Source organism: Xyrauchen texanus, chromosome 16 (genome assembly GCF_025860055.1).
Source record: "Xyrauchen texanus isolate HMW12.3.18 chromosome 16, RBS_HiC_50CHRs, whole genome shotgun sequence".
NCBI classification, from domain to species: Eukaryota; Metazoa; Chordata; class Actinopteri; order Cypriniformes; family Catostomidae; genus Xyrauchen; species Xyrauchen texanus.
Window position 1 is genome coordinate 10,305,997 of NC_068291.1, and position 24,166 is coordinate 10,330,162.

The following is a 24,166-nucleotide window of genomic DNA, read 5'->3' on the forward strand; positions in this document are numbered from 1 at the left end:
ACAATCATCAAGCCACGAGGGTTCAGGGTGGGGCGGAGGGTTCCACTCCAGCCCGACGCTCACAACAGCACGGGCAAGCATGACCATAAGCTCGGCCTAAAACTCAGCCTAAAACAGGGCGACCACAACCAAAGGCAGAAGCCCAGCAGAGTCCTCCGCATCGGACTGAAGCAGACTGCTCTCCGAGATCTCATCATACTCCTGAGCACCGAATGAGCAGTCGAACCTGCTCTGAGGCGGGCTGCCTGATTCAACTGGGGCGCACGAGCATGCTGGGGAATGGGAGGTCTGTGGGGATTCACCAGGCAGAGTTACTTCCATTGAAGACCCTAAATCGCCCCCAGCGTTAACCGTCTCGGTCTTGTGGCCTCTGAAAAACACCAAAAGATAGATGCCCAGGGTCCCTGCTCATCTGCATAAACATCCCTTAGGCATGCTGCATGTAGGCATGAGGACTGCAGATGTGGCAAGTGCAATATATCGCAATGTCCGTACAGTGAGACACCTATGACAGCGCTACAGTGAGACCCTGATCTCCTTAAAACACCTGCACAGGATCGGTACATCTGAATATCACACCTGCGGTACAGGTACAGGATGGAAACAACAACTGCCCAAGTTACACCAGGAATGCACAATCCCTCCAACAGTGCACAGACTGTCCGCAATATGTTGAGAGAAGCTGGAATGAGGGCTTGTAGGCCTTTTGTAAGGTAGGTCCTTACCAGACATCACCGGCAACAAAAAAATTTAGGAGCATAATGTTTAAATTATACACTAATTATTGTCATTGGCAGATTGGTAATGTAATAATTTCATCATCTAATCCATAAAGTATAATCTGCTTATTCAAAAAATAATTTAATCAATTTACAACTTGATATTTGTAATTATGTAATTACATAATCCAGATTGCATGTGATATGTTCCTAACCAACTAACCAAATAACTTTAAAACTGAAAAAAAGCATTACCATTGTTATATGTCAAGATAGTGAACTTGACCTTTAGCCTCCATGTCCTGGTGAAAAAATGCCTCAACGAAAAGTGTCACCAGCAGTGTTTCAAGAGGGTGGTAGTCCTGAAACATTCACTGCAAATTTGCAATCAGGTCTGGTTCCATTCTGGTATGGAACATCCACTCTTTACAATCCAATCCATGTTACTCATTGAATGTCCTGTTTCACAACATTTTCTGTTGACTTTAAAGCCCTACTGTCAAATTGCCACTCTTGTATTTTCTTTCTTTAAATGTCTGGAAGGCGGAACATCAATCAGCCTTTGTTGCATCATACACAAGCCAAGTTTACTGAACTTGCCTTTATGTTTGCAGTAGTAGAACTCTCTCTTCTCATTGTAAACACTGCAAAACATTTCTTATATTGAGCAGTGATACAGTATCTTCAATGAAAAGTTCACCCAAAACTGAAGTAATATATTCTTTGAGTTATTTATATCATAATGTTTAAGCCGCTATTTTCCATGAATTACTTACATTTCAGACTGTTGCTCGCACAAACCTATGTATGGTTTCAGAAGATTTGGAATACTGTATGACTACTTTTATGATGCTCGTAGGGTGCTTTTTGTTCTCTTTTGAGCTTGACAGCCCCTGGTCCCCATCCACTTTTGTTTAGAATAGAGTAGCTTGGATATTTTGCTAAATTTCTCATTTGGTGTTCCTCAGAAGAAAGATTCTGTTGTTTGAAATGGCATGAGGGTGTGTAAATTATGTTTTGTTTTCTACAAGGACCACTATTTTTGAGAGTAAAAAGAGACACCATTAGCAAAAGAGAGTAGTGTTATGTTTGGTAGTACTGTATTCTCACCCCAGTCTCAGACTGTGCAAGGAAGTCAGACATTGATTCCCAATTTTCAAATCAAAAGGAGTTTGTGACATTTTTAGAACAACATTAAACACACACATTACTATTTTTCAAGAGATTTTCAGAAGCATCTCACTTAAAGTTGTTTAATCTGAGGTAGTTCTCAGTGCAAAGCTTGCCTCTGGCATTCTGTAAAACCTTGGCACTCCATCCATGATTCACAAGCCTTGCGCGGCACTTTAATGACAGTTTTGAGACTCAAAGTTTCACTTTGTAAACATATTTTTGTGGAAGGCTTGTCAGTTGTAATAACTTCTGGTCTCATTGGTATAACATCACTATGACCAACCAATCAGAATTAACCTCATGGCTAAACACAGCTGAAATTGAAGTGGACATACGAATGAGGATGAGAACCAAACATTCAGGGAGAGCTTAGTACTTTTTTGGTGGCGTAATATCCCTTACAAAAAAAACCGAATCTAGCCGCAAACTTGCACTGCACAAAAAAAAACAACCTGTTTACAGTACAAACAGGCAGCTGTGGTTGCCAGAATTTCACTGAAAAAAATACGGTAACCACACTTCAGCCTTTACGGGATGTAATTTTGATGTCTGTATATTTTGCGGTTCATTACCGTTTATATTATTACATACATACAAGATATAAACTTTGATTTATAGGTTTTTCACTTTATAATCTATTGTTACTCACCGTAGTATTTACAGAAATGCACATGATGACATGAAGTTCATCAGTAGTGGCCTTTCCTAGAGCAATGACCAATAAACATGTAGAGACAAACACTAAACACCATCAGGGTAACACATGTGAAATTAAAATGATGCATAAAACATTAAACTACATCAAATATAACAAAGAACAGCCCAATGTATTTAAGTGATATTAAAAATAAGAAGAAGCATAACTATTCCCATAAAATATAATGAAATGTGTGGGTAACACATATGCCAGAAAAGCTTCCTTTGTATATTACTCACTTTACACTGCAAAATAAGAATCAGAAGCAGCATCCAACATCATGTCTGGCTTAACCATACAGTATTTGCCTCATGTCCATTCCTCCTCTAATATAACCACAGGCATCTCTGGATGAGAGTACGAAGTAGACAGGTAAGTGAGAGTTGACCTTGTCGTTAAAGGCGATTACGGATGTGGATTGGAAACAAAATATGAAGGAATTTTCGCGGATGGGACGACTATACAAAATCAATTTTCAATAATGATGGTGGAATTGTACAATATCAATACATCTAAAACCTAGGTATTATTAATAGACTATTGATATTTAGTTTTTTTATTATTATTCAAAGTCTTACCAATCATGGGAAATAAATGTAACACATACATGTGTTTTGAGGAGGATGTTTCTGTTCTCTTTGCATCATCTCTTGTAAAACATATTCTTTACTTTGCCTTAATCGAAACTATGTGACAGATTAGTAAAGTAGAAATGCTTTAGTAATTATGGTTACGGTGTCAACCAAGCTGCTTAAACTCCATGAATGGTACAACGTTCTTTTTTGCTGTATATGATGCCGTTAAAGAACATATGTACCCAGCAGAATATTCAGTGCAAGCCCCAATGAACTTAATAATGTGTGATGTCATTGCTTTGTATAAATTAGTTTAAGAATTAGTAATTAATATACCTACACACCACTGCTCTGCACATGAGTGCAAGGTATTTTAGAATCCATATGAGAAAGTAGTCTGATTCAAACGTTTACACAAAGGGCCTTTTTAACGTTTCACATGCAAGTTTCCCCCAGCATGAGTTCTTTAATGCATGCTGTAATTAAAGCTAAAGTTACTGTACTCTTCACAGCAGATGCACTGAAGGTCAGATGATATATTATCCTTTAGATGTTAATAATGAATGATAATGATAGATATTTTTTACATTTTAATGCAACACAGGATAATATAGAAGCATAGAAGGTTCTAAAAACCAAGCCCTTCCACTTTCTCAGCACCGTAAGTGGTAGAATGAGTGACTTACTAAATGAGAGAAGGCTCAACTGGACAGACTAGTTTGCAGAGGTGGGTAGTAATGTGCTACATTTACTCTGTTATGCTACTTTGATATTTACTTGAGTCATTTTTTGGAGAAAATGTACTTTTAAGTACATTTTTATTTAATGGCAGGTACTTTTACTCATATTCAAATGTACTCTTACTGAAATTCTAATGAAAAAATTTACTCTTCGTTACAATGGGGGACATTACTGTCGTTACATTACTGGTATTAATTCAATAAGTGTTAATAAATGTGTAATTAACTGAGATTTTTAATGGGATTTTAAAGTGAAGCTCTGTCAGTCGACTCAAGTTCATCACCGCAGCAACAGCAGTAAGCGCTCAAAAAAAACACTTTCTTTTTTTCACACAGTAAAATTATACAATGCCTTCATTCAGCAACAAATCAAGCAGGAATTTCAGCATACAGAATGATGGATTCAGCTAGCGGGAATTTCAGAATACAGAATTATGGTTTTTGAACTAATAAAACATGTTGCAGTAAATTGTGGTGATAATGATAATGCAAGATTGTTTGTTTTGGGAATTGTCAGTTTCAGTGTGATTCTGTATGTATGGGGTCTGTTGATCTCAGTTTTTAATGATACATTTTCTTCTATCAGTGCTGCAATACATCAGTGCATAAAAATACAAATCCATGCTACAATGTTTATACAATGGACGCGAACGATGTTGCATCGCAATCAACAAACATTGATTATAATGTTTAAAATTTGTTTCTGTCGCATCGTGCTGCTCCGCTCAGTTCTGATATAGACAGAACGTTATTTTGCTCTGCTGATCATGTGCTTGATAATGCAACACGAGCAAACAGCCATATGAATTATAAAGCACACTTATGATGCTTTTTCTTAAGGACAACAGAGAACAAGCTCTGAACAAAAACAAGCCTAAGAGATAATGTGCAACTTCACTCATTTATTGCACAAAACTAATTATCTAAATTCTTTTATCAGTATACCGTAAGCTACAGAATTTATGCAGGACTTTAAAAGTTATGAACTAGTGACATTAGGCATAAATAATGCATGATCTTGCTTTCATACGTAACTAAATTATACAAAATAGTACAAAATAATATAATTGAGCCTGTGAGACATTTTGTTTTTTCTGTAGTAATTGCTAGGAATGTTTCCAAACGTTTCTTCTAATTTTCAAACCTGATCTGTCAAGAATCCTTAAAGTGATAGTTCACCCATACATTTATTTTCTGTCATCATTTAGACTCTCATTATTACAAACCTTCTCTGGAACCAAAAACAAGGTGTTATGCAGAATGTTAGGGACTGACATCCTCAGTCACCATTCAAACAAAGGATCAAATAGGCACACAATTCATGCACACAAGTTGTTCAAATTAATAATTAGATCTTTGCAATGTAATTTGCAATGTAACTAGTTACTCACTACTTGAGTAACCTTTTAATTCAATACTTTCTTACGCTTACTCAAGTAATTATTAACATTAGAACATTTACTTCTAAAGTAAATAACTAAAAAGACTTAGTACTTTAACTTGAGTACAATTTTTACAGTACTCCACCTCTTCTAGTTTGTATAATCGTTGTTTGATGTCAGAAAATATGGCTGCATCGCTGCATCAAAACAAAGTCAGCTCCGATGATAACGGCTTTAAACTTTTATTTAGTGATTCTTTGAATGTTTTAAACAAATATAATAAAGATATTATCATCTTAAAAAGACTTTTTCATTGTTATTCATGACAGCTGCTTCAGTCCCTCTTTGCTGGTAAACAGCAGCACAGCAGTATGCAGATCACACCGGTTTGATCATACGCCTCTGAGCCCAGTCTAGTGTAATCACACCAGTTTGATCGCACTAGGCAAAAGGGTTAATGGCTCTACACCACCCCTTTCAATCGAACAGAAAATGCATTCGTATCGAGCTCAATCAGATCGTTTTTACCCAATTGAGGTGTGTCCAAGCTATCAGCCGGGTTTTTTATGAATTATTTGGTTTTATGTAAATGTACGCAGCCACTGCGCCAATCATAGAAATGCACCAATCAGTAGGTAGTTTGCTAAACCTTTATACAGTGGCAGCTATATTTGCATGGCCATCAGTGGGCAGGCTGCTTTATGTTATTGTCACATGAGATGAATAAAAATATAAAAAACATAAAAATACAAAGACATGTCCGAGATAATACAAAGAAAAATGTGAAGAGAACACCAAAATAAGAGCAAGAACACCAAAACTGCCCATAAAACAGCACAACACTGCAAAAAAATAATCACCACACGAGGGAAATGGAAGCCAGAACAAAACACAACACTATAAGTAAACAGAACTAAGAGAAAAGAAATATGAAACAAAAACAACAACAACTGACCAATGGCAGCATACACAACACCAGAACAAGACACATAGAAATCGGGGTTTGACTGATGGAATGAACCAGCACAGAACAGAGCACATGAGGGGACTATAAAGGGAAGGATATGAGGAGGGTAACGAGGAATTTTGAAGGAATAAAAACGTTGAACTATTTTACAGCTTTTACTCTTTAATGCAATGTTTTATTGAAGATGTTTTGCCAGCATGCTCTTAAAAGAGTGACTTGAACTTTTGAGGGGTCAAATGACAGTGAATAGGAATGCTAACGGCTTTTTCTAGGTATAACTGACCGTCTTTATCCATATCTTTTTAGATTTTTATCATATTTATTAATTCTGTCTAAAAATAAATGTATTGTTGAGATGTAATCGTTACATTCTTTCCATTCTCTTCAAATTACCCACTTATCTTCTGTTATTGAGGTGAGATATTCATAAATTTGGCCTTGTTAAAATCTCTCACCAATGGTTATTGTTTCCAAGAGAAAGTCATTACTGTAAAAAAGGGTCACCCGCCACTGTAGCTTTGTTAATTATAATTATAGTATATGGAATTGACTCCTTTGAAAGAGCAACTTTTAAAACCTGCATAAAAGCCCCACATGTCTAATGTAGATATATAGAAAGAATGCCACATGCACATAATCACCTTGTTGTTATGTAAGTGCACTGAGAGTTACTCAGCGAGGTCATTTAATATTGAGTGATACTTGATTGTACACTGCATTTCAATGAGGATGCAGATACTTGTAATGCAGCAACATTGCTCTAGAAGCTCTTAAATCACCTTGCAGCATCAAATCATTTTTGCATAGGCCTACATGTACATACCCCCACGCGCACACACACTCACACACGCACACACGCACGCAAGCACACACACAAATTAATGTGGATATTCTTATGAGGACTCTCCATAGACATAATGATTTTTATACTGTACGAACTATAGATTCTATACACTAAACCTACCACAAAAAAAAAAAAAAAGATAAAATGCTTTATTATGTTTTTTAAGCAATTTGAATTAGGGGGACACTACAAATGTCCTCTTAAACCATATGTATAGCATAATATCCTTTTCATTACCAGTTTGTAACCTGCAAAAATGTCCTCGTAAACCACCCAAACCTGCCAACACACACACACACACACACACACACACACACACACACACACACACACACACACACACACACACACACACACACACACACAATTAAGTAGTTGGTTAATGAAGACACAGAGCAAGCACAAGAAGGCTCACAAGATTCCACTCAATACTCCTTTTCTTATTAAGGTTTAACAATGCTGCCCAGGCAACACATGAACAAAGCAATTAATCAAACACACACACAAAAAAAAAGGAATATATGCATCATATATAACTCCAGGATTAGGGGATGCTTGTATGCATTACTACTGATTAAGGGAAAACTTCAAAATTAGGCTTGGATTCTCTGAACCTATAGAACTGCTAGAACCATTTGAAGTCATAATAAAGCCTTTTAATAATTCTTAAAATAACTAATAAATTAGATTATATTTATTAAGATGACAAAATTCTTCAGTCTTCACTTGCATATGGCTATATTAGACGTGTACAATATAATACATGTCCAATGAATACTGTTGTGATCCATGTGCTATATAATATACACTCAATGTGAACTTTATTAGGAAAACTTGTACACCTATATAGTCATGCGATTATCTAATCAATCAATCAGTCAATCAATCAATCAATCAATCAATCAATCAATCAATCAATCAGTCAATCGTGTGGCAGCAGTGCATTGCATAAAATAATGCATGTGCAGGTCAGGAGCTTCATTTAATGTTCCCATCAACCATCAGAAATGATTTTAGTGATTTCGATTGTGGCATGATTGCTGGTGTCAGATGGGCTGGTTTGAATATTTCAACTGCTGAAGTCCTGGGATTTTCACACACAACAGTCTCTTTAGAGTTTACTCAGGATGGTGCCAAAAAAAAAATCATCCAGTGAGTGGCAGTTCTGCGGATGGAAAGACAAGTTGATGAGAGAGATCAAAGGAGAATGGCCAGACTGGTTCGAGCAGACAAAAAGTCTACAGTAACTCAATTGTAGTGAACAGAATAGCATCTCAGAATGCCCAACACATCGAACATTGAGGCGAAAGGGAAGACGATGTCGGGCACTTTATTAGTACCAAAGTGTTCCTAATAAAGTGCTCAAAGAGTGTATATAATATCCTGTATAATATAATATAATAATCCATCCATTCGTCCATGCATCCATCTTATCATCAATCCGTTGTGACAACATCTCTAATAGTGACATAGAAACATACAAATCTGTTCCCATTTCCCAGTGTGTAGATGTAAAGCTATGCAGCAGCTATATGCATTTCGCCATCAGAGGAGCCCATTTGCAGATAGCCCTAGAGAGTGAACCACTGCACATTAGCATTGGAGACAGATAGTGGTAGGTTAGAAGGGCAGCTCATTAAGATGCATTGATTTTATCTATCTGCATGGCTAGCTGAGCCAAACATTTAAGTTCTTCAAAGATGGGTCCCTTCAAACTGGAAAGCAACTGTAACTGTATCTGTTGGGTTCAATGTTACTTTTTAGGAGCACAGTGGGTTTGTGGTTAGTGAACATCAAAAAAAAAAAAAAAAAAAGAAAAGAAAATCCCAGCTCAAGTGCAGTGATGCAAAATGTCAAACACTGTTTGTTGTCGTCAATGTTTCACTAAGCCTAAAGGTTTACACACACCTCTGTTGAGTTTTACTTTGTCTATCAACTAATATGAGGTCATAAAAAGAGCAGGTATAGTGATTGTGCAATAATTAGAAAAAAAAAATTATATCAAATAGTTTTAGATGAAGTATAGCATGTCACATTACAGGACACAACTTGATATATCATGTAAACTACCTAATAACAATTTGGGAAGAGAATGTTTCACAACAAGCATACAACGTCCTTGAAAGGTATAACTCCAAATACTGTTTAGCATACTTTGGACGTAGTTTAAGATCAATTTCACATCAATGTCAGCACTTAAGCCAGGCTTTTTTTTGGTAGATATCTGAATATATTTGATGGATTATATGTCAAACTACTTGACAGCAAATCAATCCCCTGAAACATTTAAATATAATCCCATATTGCAAATAATATTAAAATGTTTTACTCACAAATATATATATATATATATATATATATATATATATATATATATATATATATATATATATATATATATATATATAAAGCCCACTAATGCCTAGCTCATGCTCTCTGTTGTCAGTCAGTTGAGCACTGTGCACTATTTTTGAACTTTTGATAAAACATTGACTTTATTATTTTTGTCTGAAATGAAGAAACACAAATAGTGAATATGCTATTTATGCATACATGAAATTACAGTGTGTTTAACATTTCCAAATAAATGAATAAATACAATATAATAGATGCCACTATCTATAAAACATCCCAATGGGAAAATGAATTTGTGTAATTCCATTATAGTACAGAGTTAACATAATGTTTTCTCACATTTCTGTAAAACTATGTTAGATAAAGTTCAAAACAACATCAAAATGAACTTATTAAAGATGCAAAAAAACAAATGTGGAGAACTTCAGCAGGTGTCTCCCCGATAGCGATGATCCCAGTAAAAAGGTTTATTCTTGGTTAAAACGTTAAACAGTGTTAAAGTGCCCTAAATCTATAAGTTCTAGAATCCCAAGCATACATTTGTTTTACAACTAGAGGTATGGATAAATTGTAGACTGAGTGGATCTACGTTATTGAAAAACATCGATCCATTAAAGTGAGAAAATATCCTGGGACCTGTGGACAGGTGCTGCACCAGTGCATTGACTATAATAATACATAAATAATGAACCCATGTGCCATTTAACTCCGTATTGATTTGTCCATGAGTGCCTGATTGATACAAGCTTGAAAAGTCAAGAGCCAATTGATTCACACTTCCTTACTTGCACTTTCCTATTATTAGATGATACCTGGATGCTCCATGTACCTCAAGATCTTAAGTCTACACCCTGTTGAGGCGGCACTCTCACCACACATACACCTCTAAAAATCCTTTGATTGCACTAGGATTCAACAACTTCTCTTGTTCCGTAAACCAAAGGCTGCCTTCCATGCAAAATTTGTTTCCAGCAAACCCTTGAAATAACTTCAACCAGATAGCGCAGTGCCAAAAACAGCATATACAAAGTGAGCAGGGCTCCTGTGAGAACACTAACCGTGCTTCAAAGCAAAATATGCATGTATGGGTGAGCATATGTGTGTGAAGATGCGCAACAATGATTCAGACATGAAAATCTTTGACTTTGAAGTAGTTATGTTATTTTGATGACTATAGATAGCACTGATTCTAAAGCAGGACTGATTTAAAACATGCTAATGGGAGGTTACAAAATAATTTTGCAAAAAATACAATAAGGTAAACAGTAGCACCACTGCTGCACTCGCTAATTCAGCGCAAAAACTTGCATCTCATTTACTCACCAGCCGCAATCCAGTTTAAGTAGGGGCAGTGAGTGCTGAAATTATGCTGAGGCATATTTAAACTAAGCAATTGTAATACTTTATTACTATATGTGTAAGCACAAACACACTTCATTTCAATGTAATTTAGAGACTGATCAAGAGATCTTCTATGCAGAGATAACAACCTCCGTGTTTGACAACCTCCATTGGAGAGAGCGTAATGGTCAACTAGCGTGTTATGACAGTAAGTCCTGATTGGGTATACCATACAAATGAATGGGGAGAGCCGTAAACTGACACCTACAAAATTGTCCGTGTCTTCTCTTATAAAACAGCAATTTTATCATAGTAAACTCCACACATACGGTGTTAATTCCAAAAGGATTGTTGAGTGTAAAACATGTTGATAATAGGTGGACATGTGATCAATTTATTAAATGGTGAGCTATTTCCTCACAAAAGCATTTTCTGCAACGTAATGAAGCATATACTCCACAGACATCCATTCAAAAAAAATTATTAAAAAAATGGCCTCTTGTCTCCTCGCCAGTGTATTGCCCATAGAATGTCTATGGGACCAGCCGTTTATGCTATTTTAGGCTATGCTTGTAGGCTCCCCTCTGTAGAAGGGTTCTGACTGATCTCAAAGTGAATTTGTAAACAGTAGGTTACATTTTCTTGAGCAAAACTTGGTCTGTTCTCACCAAAATTCGAAGCACTGCCCCAGTAGCCAAAGCGGGAAGTGTTTTTGAATGTAAGAGCTTCATTTTCCAAGTGAAATGTCCACAGAGGGGCACCAAAAGCGAGTCGTAACTAACTTTTTACCTACATTGTTATGCCGTTTTCACTTGTTCAGACAATTCCGTCACAGGCTCAGCAATCTTCTGATTTATTGCGCGTTTAATAAAAGTTTAGTTACATTATACAATCAATATTAATATTTAGATCCCTAACCCCACCCTAAGCCTAACCTGTAATATAACAACAATATAACCAACCAAAAATATAAAAGATTTAACAAACAGAAACAAGTACACAGTCACAACAACTTAACAAATGACATTATGCTGTATTTAAAGTCTTTTGAACCCATATGATAGCTCTGAGTAGGAAACTGGATGAAACTGAAGGTTTTATTTGCTGAAAATGTTCCTCTCTGAAAATACATCCAAACATTAGGGGTGTGTTCAATTCAGAAGTGATCATAACTATGCTCTATTCCCTTTGAAGACTTTACCATCCACTGTGAGACCTTTGGAGGTCTATAAGGTGTGGGACTCAAAAATATTGGTCATTCAGAACTCACTTTTTAAGGCATTTTTATTGGAAATTCTGTTAGAAGCAACCTTGTTTTCCTTTCAAAGTGCCCTTCGGATGGTGATGTATCCTATTTGGAACACAGGGTAGATTGTCGCAATCAGTCACATGACAAGATCAGTCACATGACATGCAAGAGGCAATGGCATCTGAGTGATGAGTTGAATATTACACATCAGAGGGACATTTCAATAGCGCAGGCAAAAAGTCCCCCCATTGATATTTGTTCATGGCAGTATGTAGGAAAATGCAACCTCCAAATCGTAGTCATAACTCATTATGCAAACGCAATTACTTGCCAGTTTCAACACGGGACGTGAACTCGGGTGCCACGCTGCTGATGCAACATACTTCCAGTCATGCCACAGGAGAAGGTAAATTCATCTGAACGATTGAAAAATGTCTGATGGGAAATGACGCTTGTTTTTTCCACACAAATCAGTGAAACTCAATGGAAAGCAGGTGGAAAATGGAATTTCATATAACAGAAATATATGTGTACATGTTATATTGATTGATTGAAAGCAGCACAGATAAACAGCATTTACAGTGTGTGCAATTCATTCTTAGTGAATTCCCCCAAAGCCTCAAATATAACCTAACAGCTTTAGACCTCTGTATAAAGTGAATATGCTAATCTCCACAAATTGCTGTTTTGCTGTAATTTGCATAATTAACACTGTTAGCTCAATTGATGTTGACATTGAGGGAAAATAAAAACACCCTGACAAAAATTCCATTCTTCTGATTGTTCTCATCGAGCATCAATCCCTCTGTAAGTCTTTCATACACAGATATAATAGGCTTGTGTTTTTTAAACAAATCCTAGAACACATGTCCTAAGCTATTCATGATGCTCAATGCACAAAAGTCAAGGCAGCCTCTGAAATACTGGCCAAAACACAGCTGCCAGTACAAAAGGCTAAATGTGTGCCTTTCTCAGCCAATATATGATGAGAAACATTCAAAATATGCTATTGGTGGCAGTTGCAATAGCACACTAGCCCTTTAACAAATTAAAGGGCTCATGTCATACATTGTTCTAATAATTTATCCACTCCACCTGAAAACATAAAGTCATAGTTTAGCTTTTCATGACTAGGTTTCCCAAATATGCCCCAATCTGCCATTGCTTATACAAATAGATAGTTCCGCCCCAAACTCACATCATTGCTTGGGCCATTGTTGCTGTTTTCCTGTATCAAACTGAGTAATGTTGAAAGTGCCACAAATCCACAGTGTTTTACTCTTCAGGAAAATCAATCTATGAATGGCTTACTTACAGTTGTCTCCACACATTAAACTGGGATAGGAGAAAGCGTTTTACCATAACAAATTACACACATTGTCGAAACAGATCGAACAATAATTTCCAGACTGTGGAACAATTTATCCTTGGAACAGTTTAACCTGGAACTTAATATTTTGAGTTTCAAAGATAAACTGTTCCAAGCAGGTGGATTATTGATCTTCTCAAACTCAGTGAAGGAGAGCACACTGTATAAAAGAGCTTTTCAACAGGGGGCAAAAGCTAACCAGAGTAGTCAGTTAGAGTAAAAGGATGAGTGAAAACGTGTTAAAGGAACAGTTGACCCAAAAATAAATAATCACTCAACCACTGCCACAAAAGGAAATCTTAGGCAGAATGTCCGAGTGTCTATTTTGTATTTAAGGAAAGTGGATGGTGATTTATACTTCCAAGCAATAACACTCTGCCACAGCCCTCAAGTCACATCGTGATTGATCATGTGGTATGTGAGAACCAACTGCACTTTGCATCAATGATGTTAAACCTGCATTTTCTAATGTTTAATGCCACAATATTTGAATCAAATTCATGTGCAAGAACCAATTTTACAGATTTATTGCAATCCATTTTTATTTTATAGTATAGATTCAGAAGACTTAAAATACTGCAATATGACGCATGGGATACCTTTTATGGTGCTTTTTCTCATTTGTGGGGCTGTATAGTGCCAATATACTATTTGTCTATAAATTGTATGCCCACTTGCTGCTAATCATACAAAATATAAACTACATGAGGACAAATAAACATCTCAGAACAGCATGCTAGTAAGGGGGAAATTTTGATTGTAATGAAGAATGCTGAGAGCAGCAGAGGACAGCCAATGTCACAAAGCACCAGCCTGAGAGAGGCTGAGAAGTCTTAATTACTTTTCTGACCCTCGGATGAGAAAGTTCCAGTGGCATCAGGGAGGAACTAGACTAAAGGATTAGACTGTCCTCTCTGCAAGGAACAACAAGCCTTTGATATTCCTTTTACAGATTATTTGATGTTTGCAGTTGTTTCTGTGCAGAACTCCTCACAGTGAAACAAGATATGTGACATGCATTCGTGATGTTGTTTGTGAATTCAGTTGAGCGTTATGTTGTATCTTCATCATTCAGTTCGTTTTTTTTTTGGTTTCTTGTTTTTTTAAACCAGTGAAAAATATTATGATGTTGGAGAAAAAAGCAGTTTATTTCATTTGGGGCATGATTATGGCTCTTGTAATTTCATAAATAACTTGAGAGGCATTCGAGACTCTGCAGCTATGTTTGCTGTAATCAATGTAAGATTGGTATAAAGGATTTCCAGCTACAATAATAATTTATCTGCACATATGAAATGAAAATAAGGTAACTTATCCATTCACCAGAACACTTGTATCACTTGTATTTCATTGGTCAAAAATAACCCAAGAGATTGCATTCAGGGCTTGACATTACATTTTTGGCTCACCGACCACTGTAGCTAGTGATATTTTAAAGTCACTAGCCAAAATCCCCCACCCCACAAAAAGAGATAAAAGTAACTAGAGACTGTAACTGCATGCATTTGTTTGAAATGGTAAATGGTCTGCACTTATATAGCACCTTTTTAACCTTAACGGTATTCAAAGCACTTTACACTGTGACACATTCATACACCAATGGCAGTAGAGCTACCATGCAAGGCGCTAGCCTGCCATTGGGAGCAACTTGGGGTTCAGTGTCTTGCCCAAGGACACTTTGGCATGTGGAGTCGTGTGGGCTGGATTTCGAACCACCAATCCTGTGATTAGTGGCTAACCCGCTCTACCAACTGAGCCACAGCCACCCCTTAGACTAATGATTTAAGTCATCTTCGGAAAATTGGAACATGGCCAGTTAGAACAGGAGAAGGATTGAACAGGAGGAAGACTTTGTTAATAATTTGTCCATTTGTCTGTAGAAGTCCAGAGTTTAACACCTTTTAACCCCTTTAACCATTGTAAATTGTACTTGCCTTCATAAGAGTTTACCATTGTTCTTCCATTGTTTAACAGTGGCATTTGTAATAAACAGGCTTCCATGGTTGGCTCCACATTACTGTGGTTAGGCTAATGTAGATCATCTTTTTTTTAATTATTATTAACTATAGTCTTTTTTATGGAAAACAAATACCCTAAACATATTTAGAAACTTACTTACAACTACAACTTTCACAGTTAATAATTCCATGGAGTACAAAAGAAGATGTTAGGTACATTAAAGAAAATCGTGCTGTTTACCTCGACGTAGGTTCTCTTGTCCCATATAAAACACAATGCGCCAGAAACCTGGGTGTACGATTTGATAACAATTTAGAATTTGATAAACAAATTAGTGCGGTTGTAAAGTCATGCTTTTTTCATCTTCGCCTTCTCACCAAAGTAAAACCTTTTTTATCCATGCACAACTTTCAAACTGGGATTCATGCTTTGGTAACATCTCGTTTAGATTATTGTAATTCTCTTTACTACAGTGTCTCTCAGTCTTCCCACTCTTGTCTACAGCTGGTACAAAATGCTTCTGCCAGACTTATCACGGGGACTTGCAAGTACGAGTCAGTTACACCTATTCTAATTGCTTTGCACTGGCTTCCTGTCAAGTACAGAATTGATGTCAAAATGTTACTGTTTGTTTACAGAGCACTACATAATTTGGCCCCTAAATATCTATCAAACTTACTTCAACCATACACTCCTTCTAGAACTCTGCAATCTTCAGATTTTGGTTTACTCTCTTTGCCTAGATCTAGACTAAACAAACATGGTGATCGAGCATTTGTAGTCGCTGGACTGAAACTATGGAATAGTCTACCTCTACATATTAGATTAGCTCCCTCAATTTCAACCTTCAATTCATCTCTAAAAACATATGTTTTCTCTTTGGCTTTCTCTTTTTAATTATTGTGACCTGTTTTATCTTCATTTTATTTTTTATCTACTTTGTATGTTTCATTTTCTTGTAATAACCATGTTACCTTGTACAGCACTATGGTTGTTTTTAATTGGGCATTATAAATAAATATTGATTGATTGATTGATTGATTGAAATACATTTTTTTTTCTTTTCCTTTTTCTTTTTCCATTCATTGAAAAAGAATGTCCTATGGGTTTGGATGAATAAAGGTGACTGAATAATGACAGAATAATGATTATTAATAATAAATAATCCTTATATATTCGACTTAACTGATTTAATATGCATCTATTCCAGTTACTGGTGTAACTGAAGTAAAACATTTTAGTTTGGATGATGATGTGTAAAATAAAAATCTTGTAATCGATGTTGATGCATGCTACACATTTGTATTTTTTTTACCTCAGTACAGTTTAGTTAGGGCAGTCTATCAGTTTGAGGCTTCCTCCATCTAGCGCTTTAAAAAGGAAGATTCTCAGGAGAATTCAAAGGGATTCCAGAGCACGCTGATGTGTGCTGCGGCGGTTCACGTGAAAGCATGCTTCATTCGCTTTACGGATATACGTGTGTCAGAAATGAGAAGCATATTTAATCCTTATAAAGTGCTGAACACAAGATGAATACAATAACATTTCCTCTGGCTGCGACCACCCGCTCAATTGACTAGTAAGGGTGATGGAGTTACCCAATATATATATATATATATATATATATATATATATATATATATATATATATTTTATAAAAGGATGAATTGAACTGAGCTCATACTAGGCTAGTGGGGGGCACTCCCTGCAGATTTTTTTTAATTATAATAATGATGTAATAAATTAATATACTCTTGCTTGATCTAAACAAAATAGATTCAAAGCGTAGAATCTGTACTTTAAAATGCATATAGCTGATCCTACCAATTATTAAATAATGCTTTTTAATTCGCTGGCAAATTAGGACGTCTTATTGTCATAATTTGCAAATTTGTTAACATAACAATTATGTTCAGATTTGGTAAAAACATAAAAACGACGTGGTAGCCATGTGTTATATATCGTTGGAAACGTCTCAATTAGAAAATGAGTAAAATGAGTAAAATGCCAAATTGCAGTGAGTATTAGTGAATGAAATTCTCATTAGCATCATGTTTTTCCTTATTACTTCCGTAAACATACATATAACACAGACAATGACATTTGTAACTTACCACAGACTATCCAGATTCAAAAGAGTCCAAACACAACATAATAGGATAGGTAGATCTTGAAATATCCCTCAACAAGTGTGTGTGTGTGTGTGTGTGTGTGTGTGTGTGTGTGTGTGTGTGTGTGTGTGTGTGTGTGTGTGTGTGTGTGTGTGTGTGTGTGCGTGCTTATATATATATATATATATCATTGTTTTTTATAAAAGAAAAATTAAGTAAATGCAAAAGTGCTTTTTTTACTAAACACTCACTAACCAGGCAAACTAACTATGTGCAAATTCACAGTATATACAGATTGTCTTGGCAACAGGAGAGCCAAATGTAAATTTCATGCATATTTCAATGCTATGTATCAGAAAAAAATAAAATAATAAAAAAAAATAACCATATAACTTTTGATTACACAAAATATTAATAAAAAAATTGTATATAGAAAGATATATATATATATACACACACAACAGTTAGTATCAATTGTATCCTCAAATCTGATTGGACGAGAGACGTTCCATGAGCACTGATGGTGTGACAGCATCAGCACACGGACGCTTCACTGTGTGTGTATCACTCCGCGTTCATGCTGTTCTAAACTAGTGTAAGAGTAGTGCATATCTGTTAGGAGTTACTGTAGTTTTTTTTTATTATTATTACATATGTTAGCCAGCAGGTGGTGGCAAAAGATAATTTTTGTGTGTAATATGAGCCAGTTCTTGACATGAAGTGAATTCGTTAGTCATTGTTTACATAGAACAGCGCTCGGTGATCGCTCGTATTACCACTACATTACTTAAGCTAGGATATTGGCTTTAAATTAACTATGTCAGGATTAAGGCTCATCGCAGCTGAGAGACACAACGGACTGTATGATTACAGAACCACATTGGATACACACTGATTAAAATAGCGGAGGACATCGCTGTTTCTATAGTGAATGACTCTTGCGCGGTTACCACGAAATAGGGAGAAATACTCCCGCTTGGATCATTTTTTTCCAGTGAGAAAGCTGACCATCAGAACGCTGACAGCATCTTTGCTTGGGAGTGGCAACAGGCACACGCTCCATCTCTCTCTCTCTCTCTCTCTCTCTCTCTCTCTCTATATATATATATATATACAGTATATATTTGACAGAAGAAATCCAAATGTAAGTGCTTTTTTCCACACACTCACCATCTAGGCAGACTAACTATGTGCAAATTTACAGAATCATCTAGGCAACAGGGCAGCCAGATGCAGCCTCTGTTCCCTAGTGCTAGTGAAAAAATAACAGGCACATATTACTGTTACCCAAGAGAAACACAGAGCTTTTTCAAACAGAACATTTCCAAAGCTAGATAACTGATGTTCTCTCTGTAATAGATTTTGCCAATCCCAATATGTCTTGAACTGCTGATATTCAAAGAGTTTTTATTGTATCCCCTCTATATACATATATATATATATAACATATAATACACAAAAAGGAAGTCCAAATCCTTTTCTCCTAAAACCCTGGCACACCACAAAATTCCTGATACTGTATTATGCTAATGGTGAAATCCAAAAAAGACTAACTTCAGATGCAAGAGGAACAGATCATTTGTGTGTGTGCTGTACACAAATACTTGTGACATTTCCGACATCTTTTGTTAGTCTTTGAATATTTTTTTTCTGGAGCAGACCTGGCATCATCCACATTTTCCAGCAGCTGCTGGAAAAGTGATTGCTCCAGGCCGACTTTGAATCTCCCTCACAGTGGATGCAGCAAAATGTGACCTAGGAAGCTGCTCTTTCCTGTTAATGTGAGGCCTCGCCAAGGCATATCTTAGCTGCTCCAAGAATATTCTCCTCCGGTTCATTTTGCCACCACACCACTCATTGTTGATGGCACACCATATCACAAACGCATTGTATGCGCTGATATCCAGGATGTTGAAGAATATTACCTGGGGCCAATGAGCAGTCATTCGTTGACAGCTGTATGTGCAACCACTTTGTCTAAGTTGTCTACCCCTCCTTTTGTTTATTGTATCTAACACCATGTCTGTTTTTTTGTTTGTAATCTCTGGTGCCCAAAGATGTATCTTTGTGCAATGTGCTCATCAGGAGGACATTTTTATTTTTGTTGGTGCATTTTTTCTGATGCAACTCCAGGAGGTTTTCCTTTGTAGACTTGTAATTTACAAGCATAGCTATTATTGGCATCACAAGCTGCCCATATATACCATATCTCGCAGGCTTGCTTGGCATGTACTGCCGAAAGGGACATTTTCCTCTGAACGGAACAAGACATTCATCGATAGTCACATAGGGACATGGGTTATAGAAGAGGGGCATTTGCTGGACCCATCTATCCCAAACATCCCTAATGGCTGCCATTTGTCATGTTCCCTCCTGTGAACTCTTGTCTCCCTGTTGTCAAAACGTATGACTTGTGACAGGACATGAAAAGTTTCAAGAAACATGGTAGCTGGGAAAATAGCTCTTCCAGTCTTTGGATTCCAAAAGCTACATGTAGCCTCACCTTTTGATCTGTATACTCCAGCAAGGAGCAGTAGCCCAATATAGATTTGGAGGATCACATCTACATCTTTCCACTTGTCACCATAAACCTGCCTCCGCTCTAAATTTGTCATCTCAAGAATAATTCTTTCAATTGAAGGTGAGATTTAACGCTCGAAAGCCGACTTTATGTCTGTGACATGGCTTACAGCATACCTGGTAGGACCTGGGACCATTTTGATAGTATTTGTATCTCTAAATCTACCCCTTTTCTCAGGTGGTGAGAGAGGCCATGACAATTTTCAATTTTTGGAAACAAATGTGCCCGGTCTGGGTAGCTGAGCAACAGGGGCCTCTTGCTGTTGTGAAGGATTCAGAAGGGCCATCTTCTGGAGCATTGCTCTCATCAGAGGAGGATCCAACATAACCTGGGTCCTCCACAACATCATTGATTTCAGAAGCATTGTCTGACTCTGACACATTCTCCTCAAATTCACTGTCGGTGAGGCACATATCCCATGCCTCAAAAACACTGAATCTAGCTCTTTTATTCATTTACAAACCAAAACATAGCCAAGAGAGAAACCTATTAGTGTAGAAGTTTTAGAATGATCCAGATTGTCGTGTCCTTCCCTTTTTATTTGATTGCTCCACCCCTATGCCAGAGAAGGTAGAAACTTTTTCCGGGGATTTACAGTTGTATACCACAGATTTTCACTGATGCAGATGAGATAGATAGAGAGAGAGTGTATGTGTGTGTTGGGTGTGTGTGTGTGTGTGAGAGAGAGAGCGAGAGAGAGACAGAGAGAGACAGAGAGAGAGAGAGATTTGCTTTGAGAAATTGCACTTTAGCTACCAAACAGATTCAAAGCATGTGAAAATCCTTTGCTCTAAATAACATTTATTACTGGGGTCATTATGACCCCAAACATCACATGTAAGCATCATCATGGCAGACATCAGAAACATTATCATTATGTAAAAACACATTTCTGAAAAGATCTTATGTAATTAGGAAAATACATGAAATATCAGGATGAAAACATAATGATGCATGTTTTTTTGCTTACTATTTAAAGAGGGTCTGGGGTCATATAGACACCAAAAAGAACATAGTTGTTCATCTGTCACTTTCGACCAGAACACAATGTAAGGGTTAAGTACATCAAAGGGCAGCAAGGCTGCTGATGGGTGACCAAAGAATAATTATCAAGTTCTTAAAAAAGCACAGAACCAACCAGATTTGGATAGCTTTAAATCCCAATACGTGAGCTAAAATATCCTACCACAAACTTCAATCTGACTATGATTAATATGCTGGCATATTATTCTGTATTCAACACATAAATCAAAAAAACGTTCTTATGTTCTCAGGCAGTCTAAACGAATGTCACAAATCGTCTCTCAAATAACTGAGAAAGCGTTGACAGGAGACAAACAAGAGAAATATGAATGTGTCACAATCAAAGTGCACAATAACAGGTGACTTGCCTTTACCACCACTTTCCAGGTTAGAATGCAATATACAGTTCAAGATATTTCTGAGATATAACAATCTAACTGTGCAGAAGTAATGGTCCTCACCCCAAACAGAAAATAACACTGTTTATAACACTGCCAAAACTCTAAGGGCCACACAAATGCCCTGAAAGTAACACACCCACATCAAAAACTGAGAAGGTCAGTAGTTTCTGAACTTATAATAACCAATCGTTTTGGGAAAAAGCCTGTATTTTAGAACCTATACAGAGCTTATTCAAGAGTAGTAATATCTACACTTATCTCTTGGGGTCTATGCACTTTATAGTTTTCAGTGGTCTTCGGACAGAGTCCTCTTTTTTTATAGAGTTTATGAGCAAAAGATGTCATAATCCAGGCAAAATAAAGCCTCTATCATCACTGCAACATAATAATCAGTAATGCATCTCTATGAAAGCCCATCCAGTAGTCCATGCAGTTAAGGTTAACACTGACGATCTAGACACTAACTCAAAATGAGAAAATACTAACATTTTCCATGTCAACAGTTTTGGCTCTTTCAGGCGTGGTGGGATTGTTTTTTTTTTTCATATGTTAGCTTATATGGTTCTGCAAAATTGGCCTTATTGTGAATGCTTAAATGTTGTGTGTAGTCTTCACTAATGTTGCAGTGTCACCCCTTTGAACAGCCAATGAATTGCTAAGACTTACAAAACTGTGATACACCACCAACTGAATCTATTCATGTTGTGACGGCAGTTTCAGTCAAGAGTGTAGGTGACAAACCTCAGGATAACCAAAACGGAGCTTAACAAACTTTTTCACGCACACTTTGGTAACATTTTACATTACAGTGTCCATGTTACAGAAATTACCTGTAATAACTGTATAACATCACAAGCAATCCCATTTAGCATATTAAATAAGCAGATCATTATTATTACTTAGCACCTACTTGTAATATGTAATTAGCGCAATTACAATATAATTGTACTGTGATTTGAACACTAATGTAAAGTGTAACCAAACCGTCAAAATTGTAAGCTTACCACTTGAGGATATGTGTAGGAAAAGTCGAGCGTCCGAAGCTCTGATTGCAGCGGAGTACTTGTCCTCTTTCCCCGGGACCTGCGCTTTCCTCTCGGGGATTAGTCGGACCCTGAGCCGGCCTCCTTCTGCCCCCAGCCACCACTCCAAAATCCGCGTTAGGTCCATTTCAAGGAACACAACGGGCGAGTCCTCGTACACATCCAATCCTCCACATCCCATTTTTACCATCTCCTCTCCGATCTCCACCACAACTTGATTGGACTTTCGACTGGCTTTGATCAAACCTAAATTCAAAACTTTCGGCACGGGTCGCATTTGTCTGTACGGGCGCTGTCCAGTGCTGGATCTGTTGACATTCATTGCGGCCAACTTTACATCGAGCAAACTAGTGATGGTTTTCTGCAAAGGCACGCAGCGCATCAGTAAGTTTGCGCGTACCGTGTAACATCCGTTAAACGTCAGACAGTCTCCGTTAAGCGGGCGTTTGATAAACAGAGCCATGTAATACCGTAACAGCGACGGGATGGCGAAATCCACCGAGAGCGTCTTCCTTTTCAGTCTGGAGGTGAAGGTTTGGTTGGAGTCCTTTCTGTCGGTGCTGTTGATGAACGCAGACATGGGGAAAGTAGTAAGACCGTCTGCGGTTCTCTGAGAAGCGCACTGCAGCTCGGATAGAAAAGCCGCAGACCAAAGGAAAAAGTAGAGTATCCGTGCAATCATGATTTAGGTTGAAATGATCCGCTTTCTGTTGATACTGCTTCACTCCAGCACCCGCACTCTCTCCAAATGGATTGCTGATTTAGAAAACGATTGGATTGCTGTTCAAGATCTACATTTCTTTTCCTTATGCATAAACGTGGGGTTGCTTTTTAGAAAAGCTCTTGAAGTTGCTGCTGAATTCCCGCATATTAAAGAAGTAGGCTATCATCCACAAAATGATTCCTTGGTTATACGAATTTCACAAAAAGATTCGCCTCTTGTGGAGCTTCGTGGTAAGCCTAACAAGTTCCCCAAGGCGGCTCAAAAAAGGCTCCTTGTATCTGCATGCAATGCTTTTGACGCGGTGGAAGAATTCAGCAAAGATGTGCAGTATTCTCTTTTTCAATGCCGTCAACAGTCGGTATTGTAGATCCTCACACGTACCTGTCCACTTTTCGAGAAACAAACAAATTTACGCGCGGAATCAAATATAATCCATAGTTGACAGTTTTGAAGCCGCCGAGCATAAAACGAAGTTTATTTTTTACTACAGCTCCTACGGATACTTTTTTGACGTGGTTTATATAAATCGAGCGGGTCTTACCTGCGCATCCAGTCAAACGCAAGGGAGCTTTTTCAGCGCGCGCTGCTCATTTGATGCTGCGAATGCCGCGTGTGCGCGAGACCACTGTGCGCGTGCCAAAATTTTGCTCTCAGAAATTTTGTTCTTTGATCGTCAAAGTCACTTCTGCACCTACTTATGACATCACCACCAGCTGCAGGTCGTTATAAGAGTATATGAGGGACTGTGATTCAAGTCGACTCGTTACAGCTTACGATACTCGTTGAAATGACCGGTGACACCTCAGTATGGCGGGAACGCGCTGTAATTATTATTATTATTGTTATTATTTTAGAATTTCTGTGTATGACGAGAATCGCCTCCCAATAATTAAGCGACTCAGTAAAGGATCAT

At 37.3% G+C, this 24,166-nt stretch overlaps 1 protein-coding gene across 1 annotated transcript in view; it reads right to left on the minus strand.

The window, feature by feature from the left end:
* The window catches only part of LOC127657223 (ALK tyrosine kinase receptor), a 751,733-nt gene extending 728,522 nt beyond the window's left edge, over positions 1–23,211 (minus strand). The window contains exon 1 of the mRNA XM_052145921.1: positions 22,491–23,211. Within this exon, the coding sequence (XP_052001881.1) occupies positions 22,491–23,211 (721 nt within the window). The remainder of the gene's footprint in view (positions 1–22,490) is intronic.
* Positions 23,212–24,166: the final 955 nt, after the last annotated feature.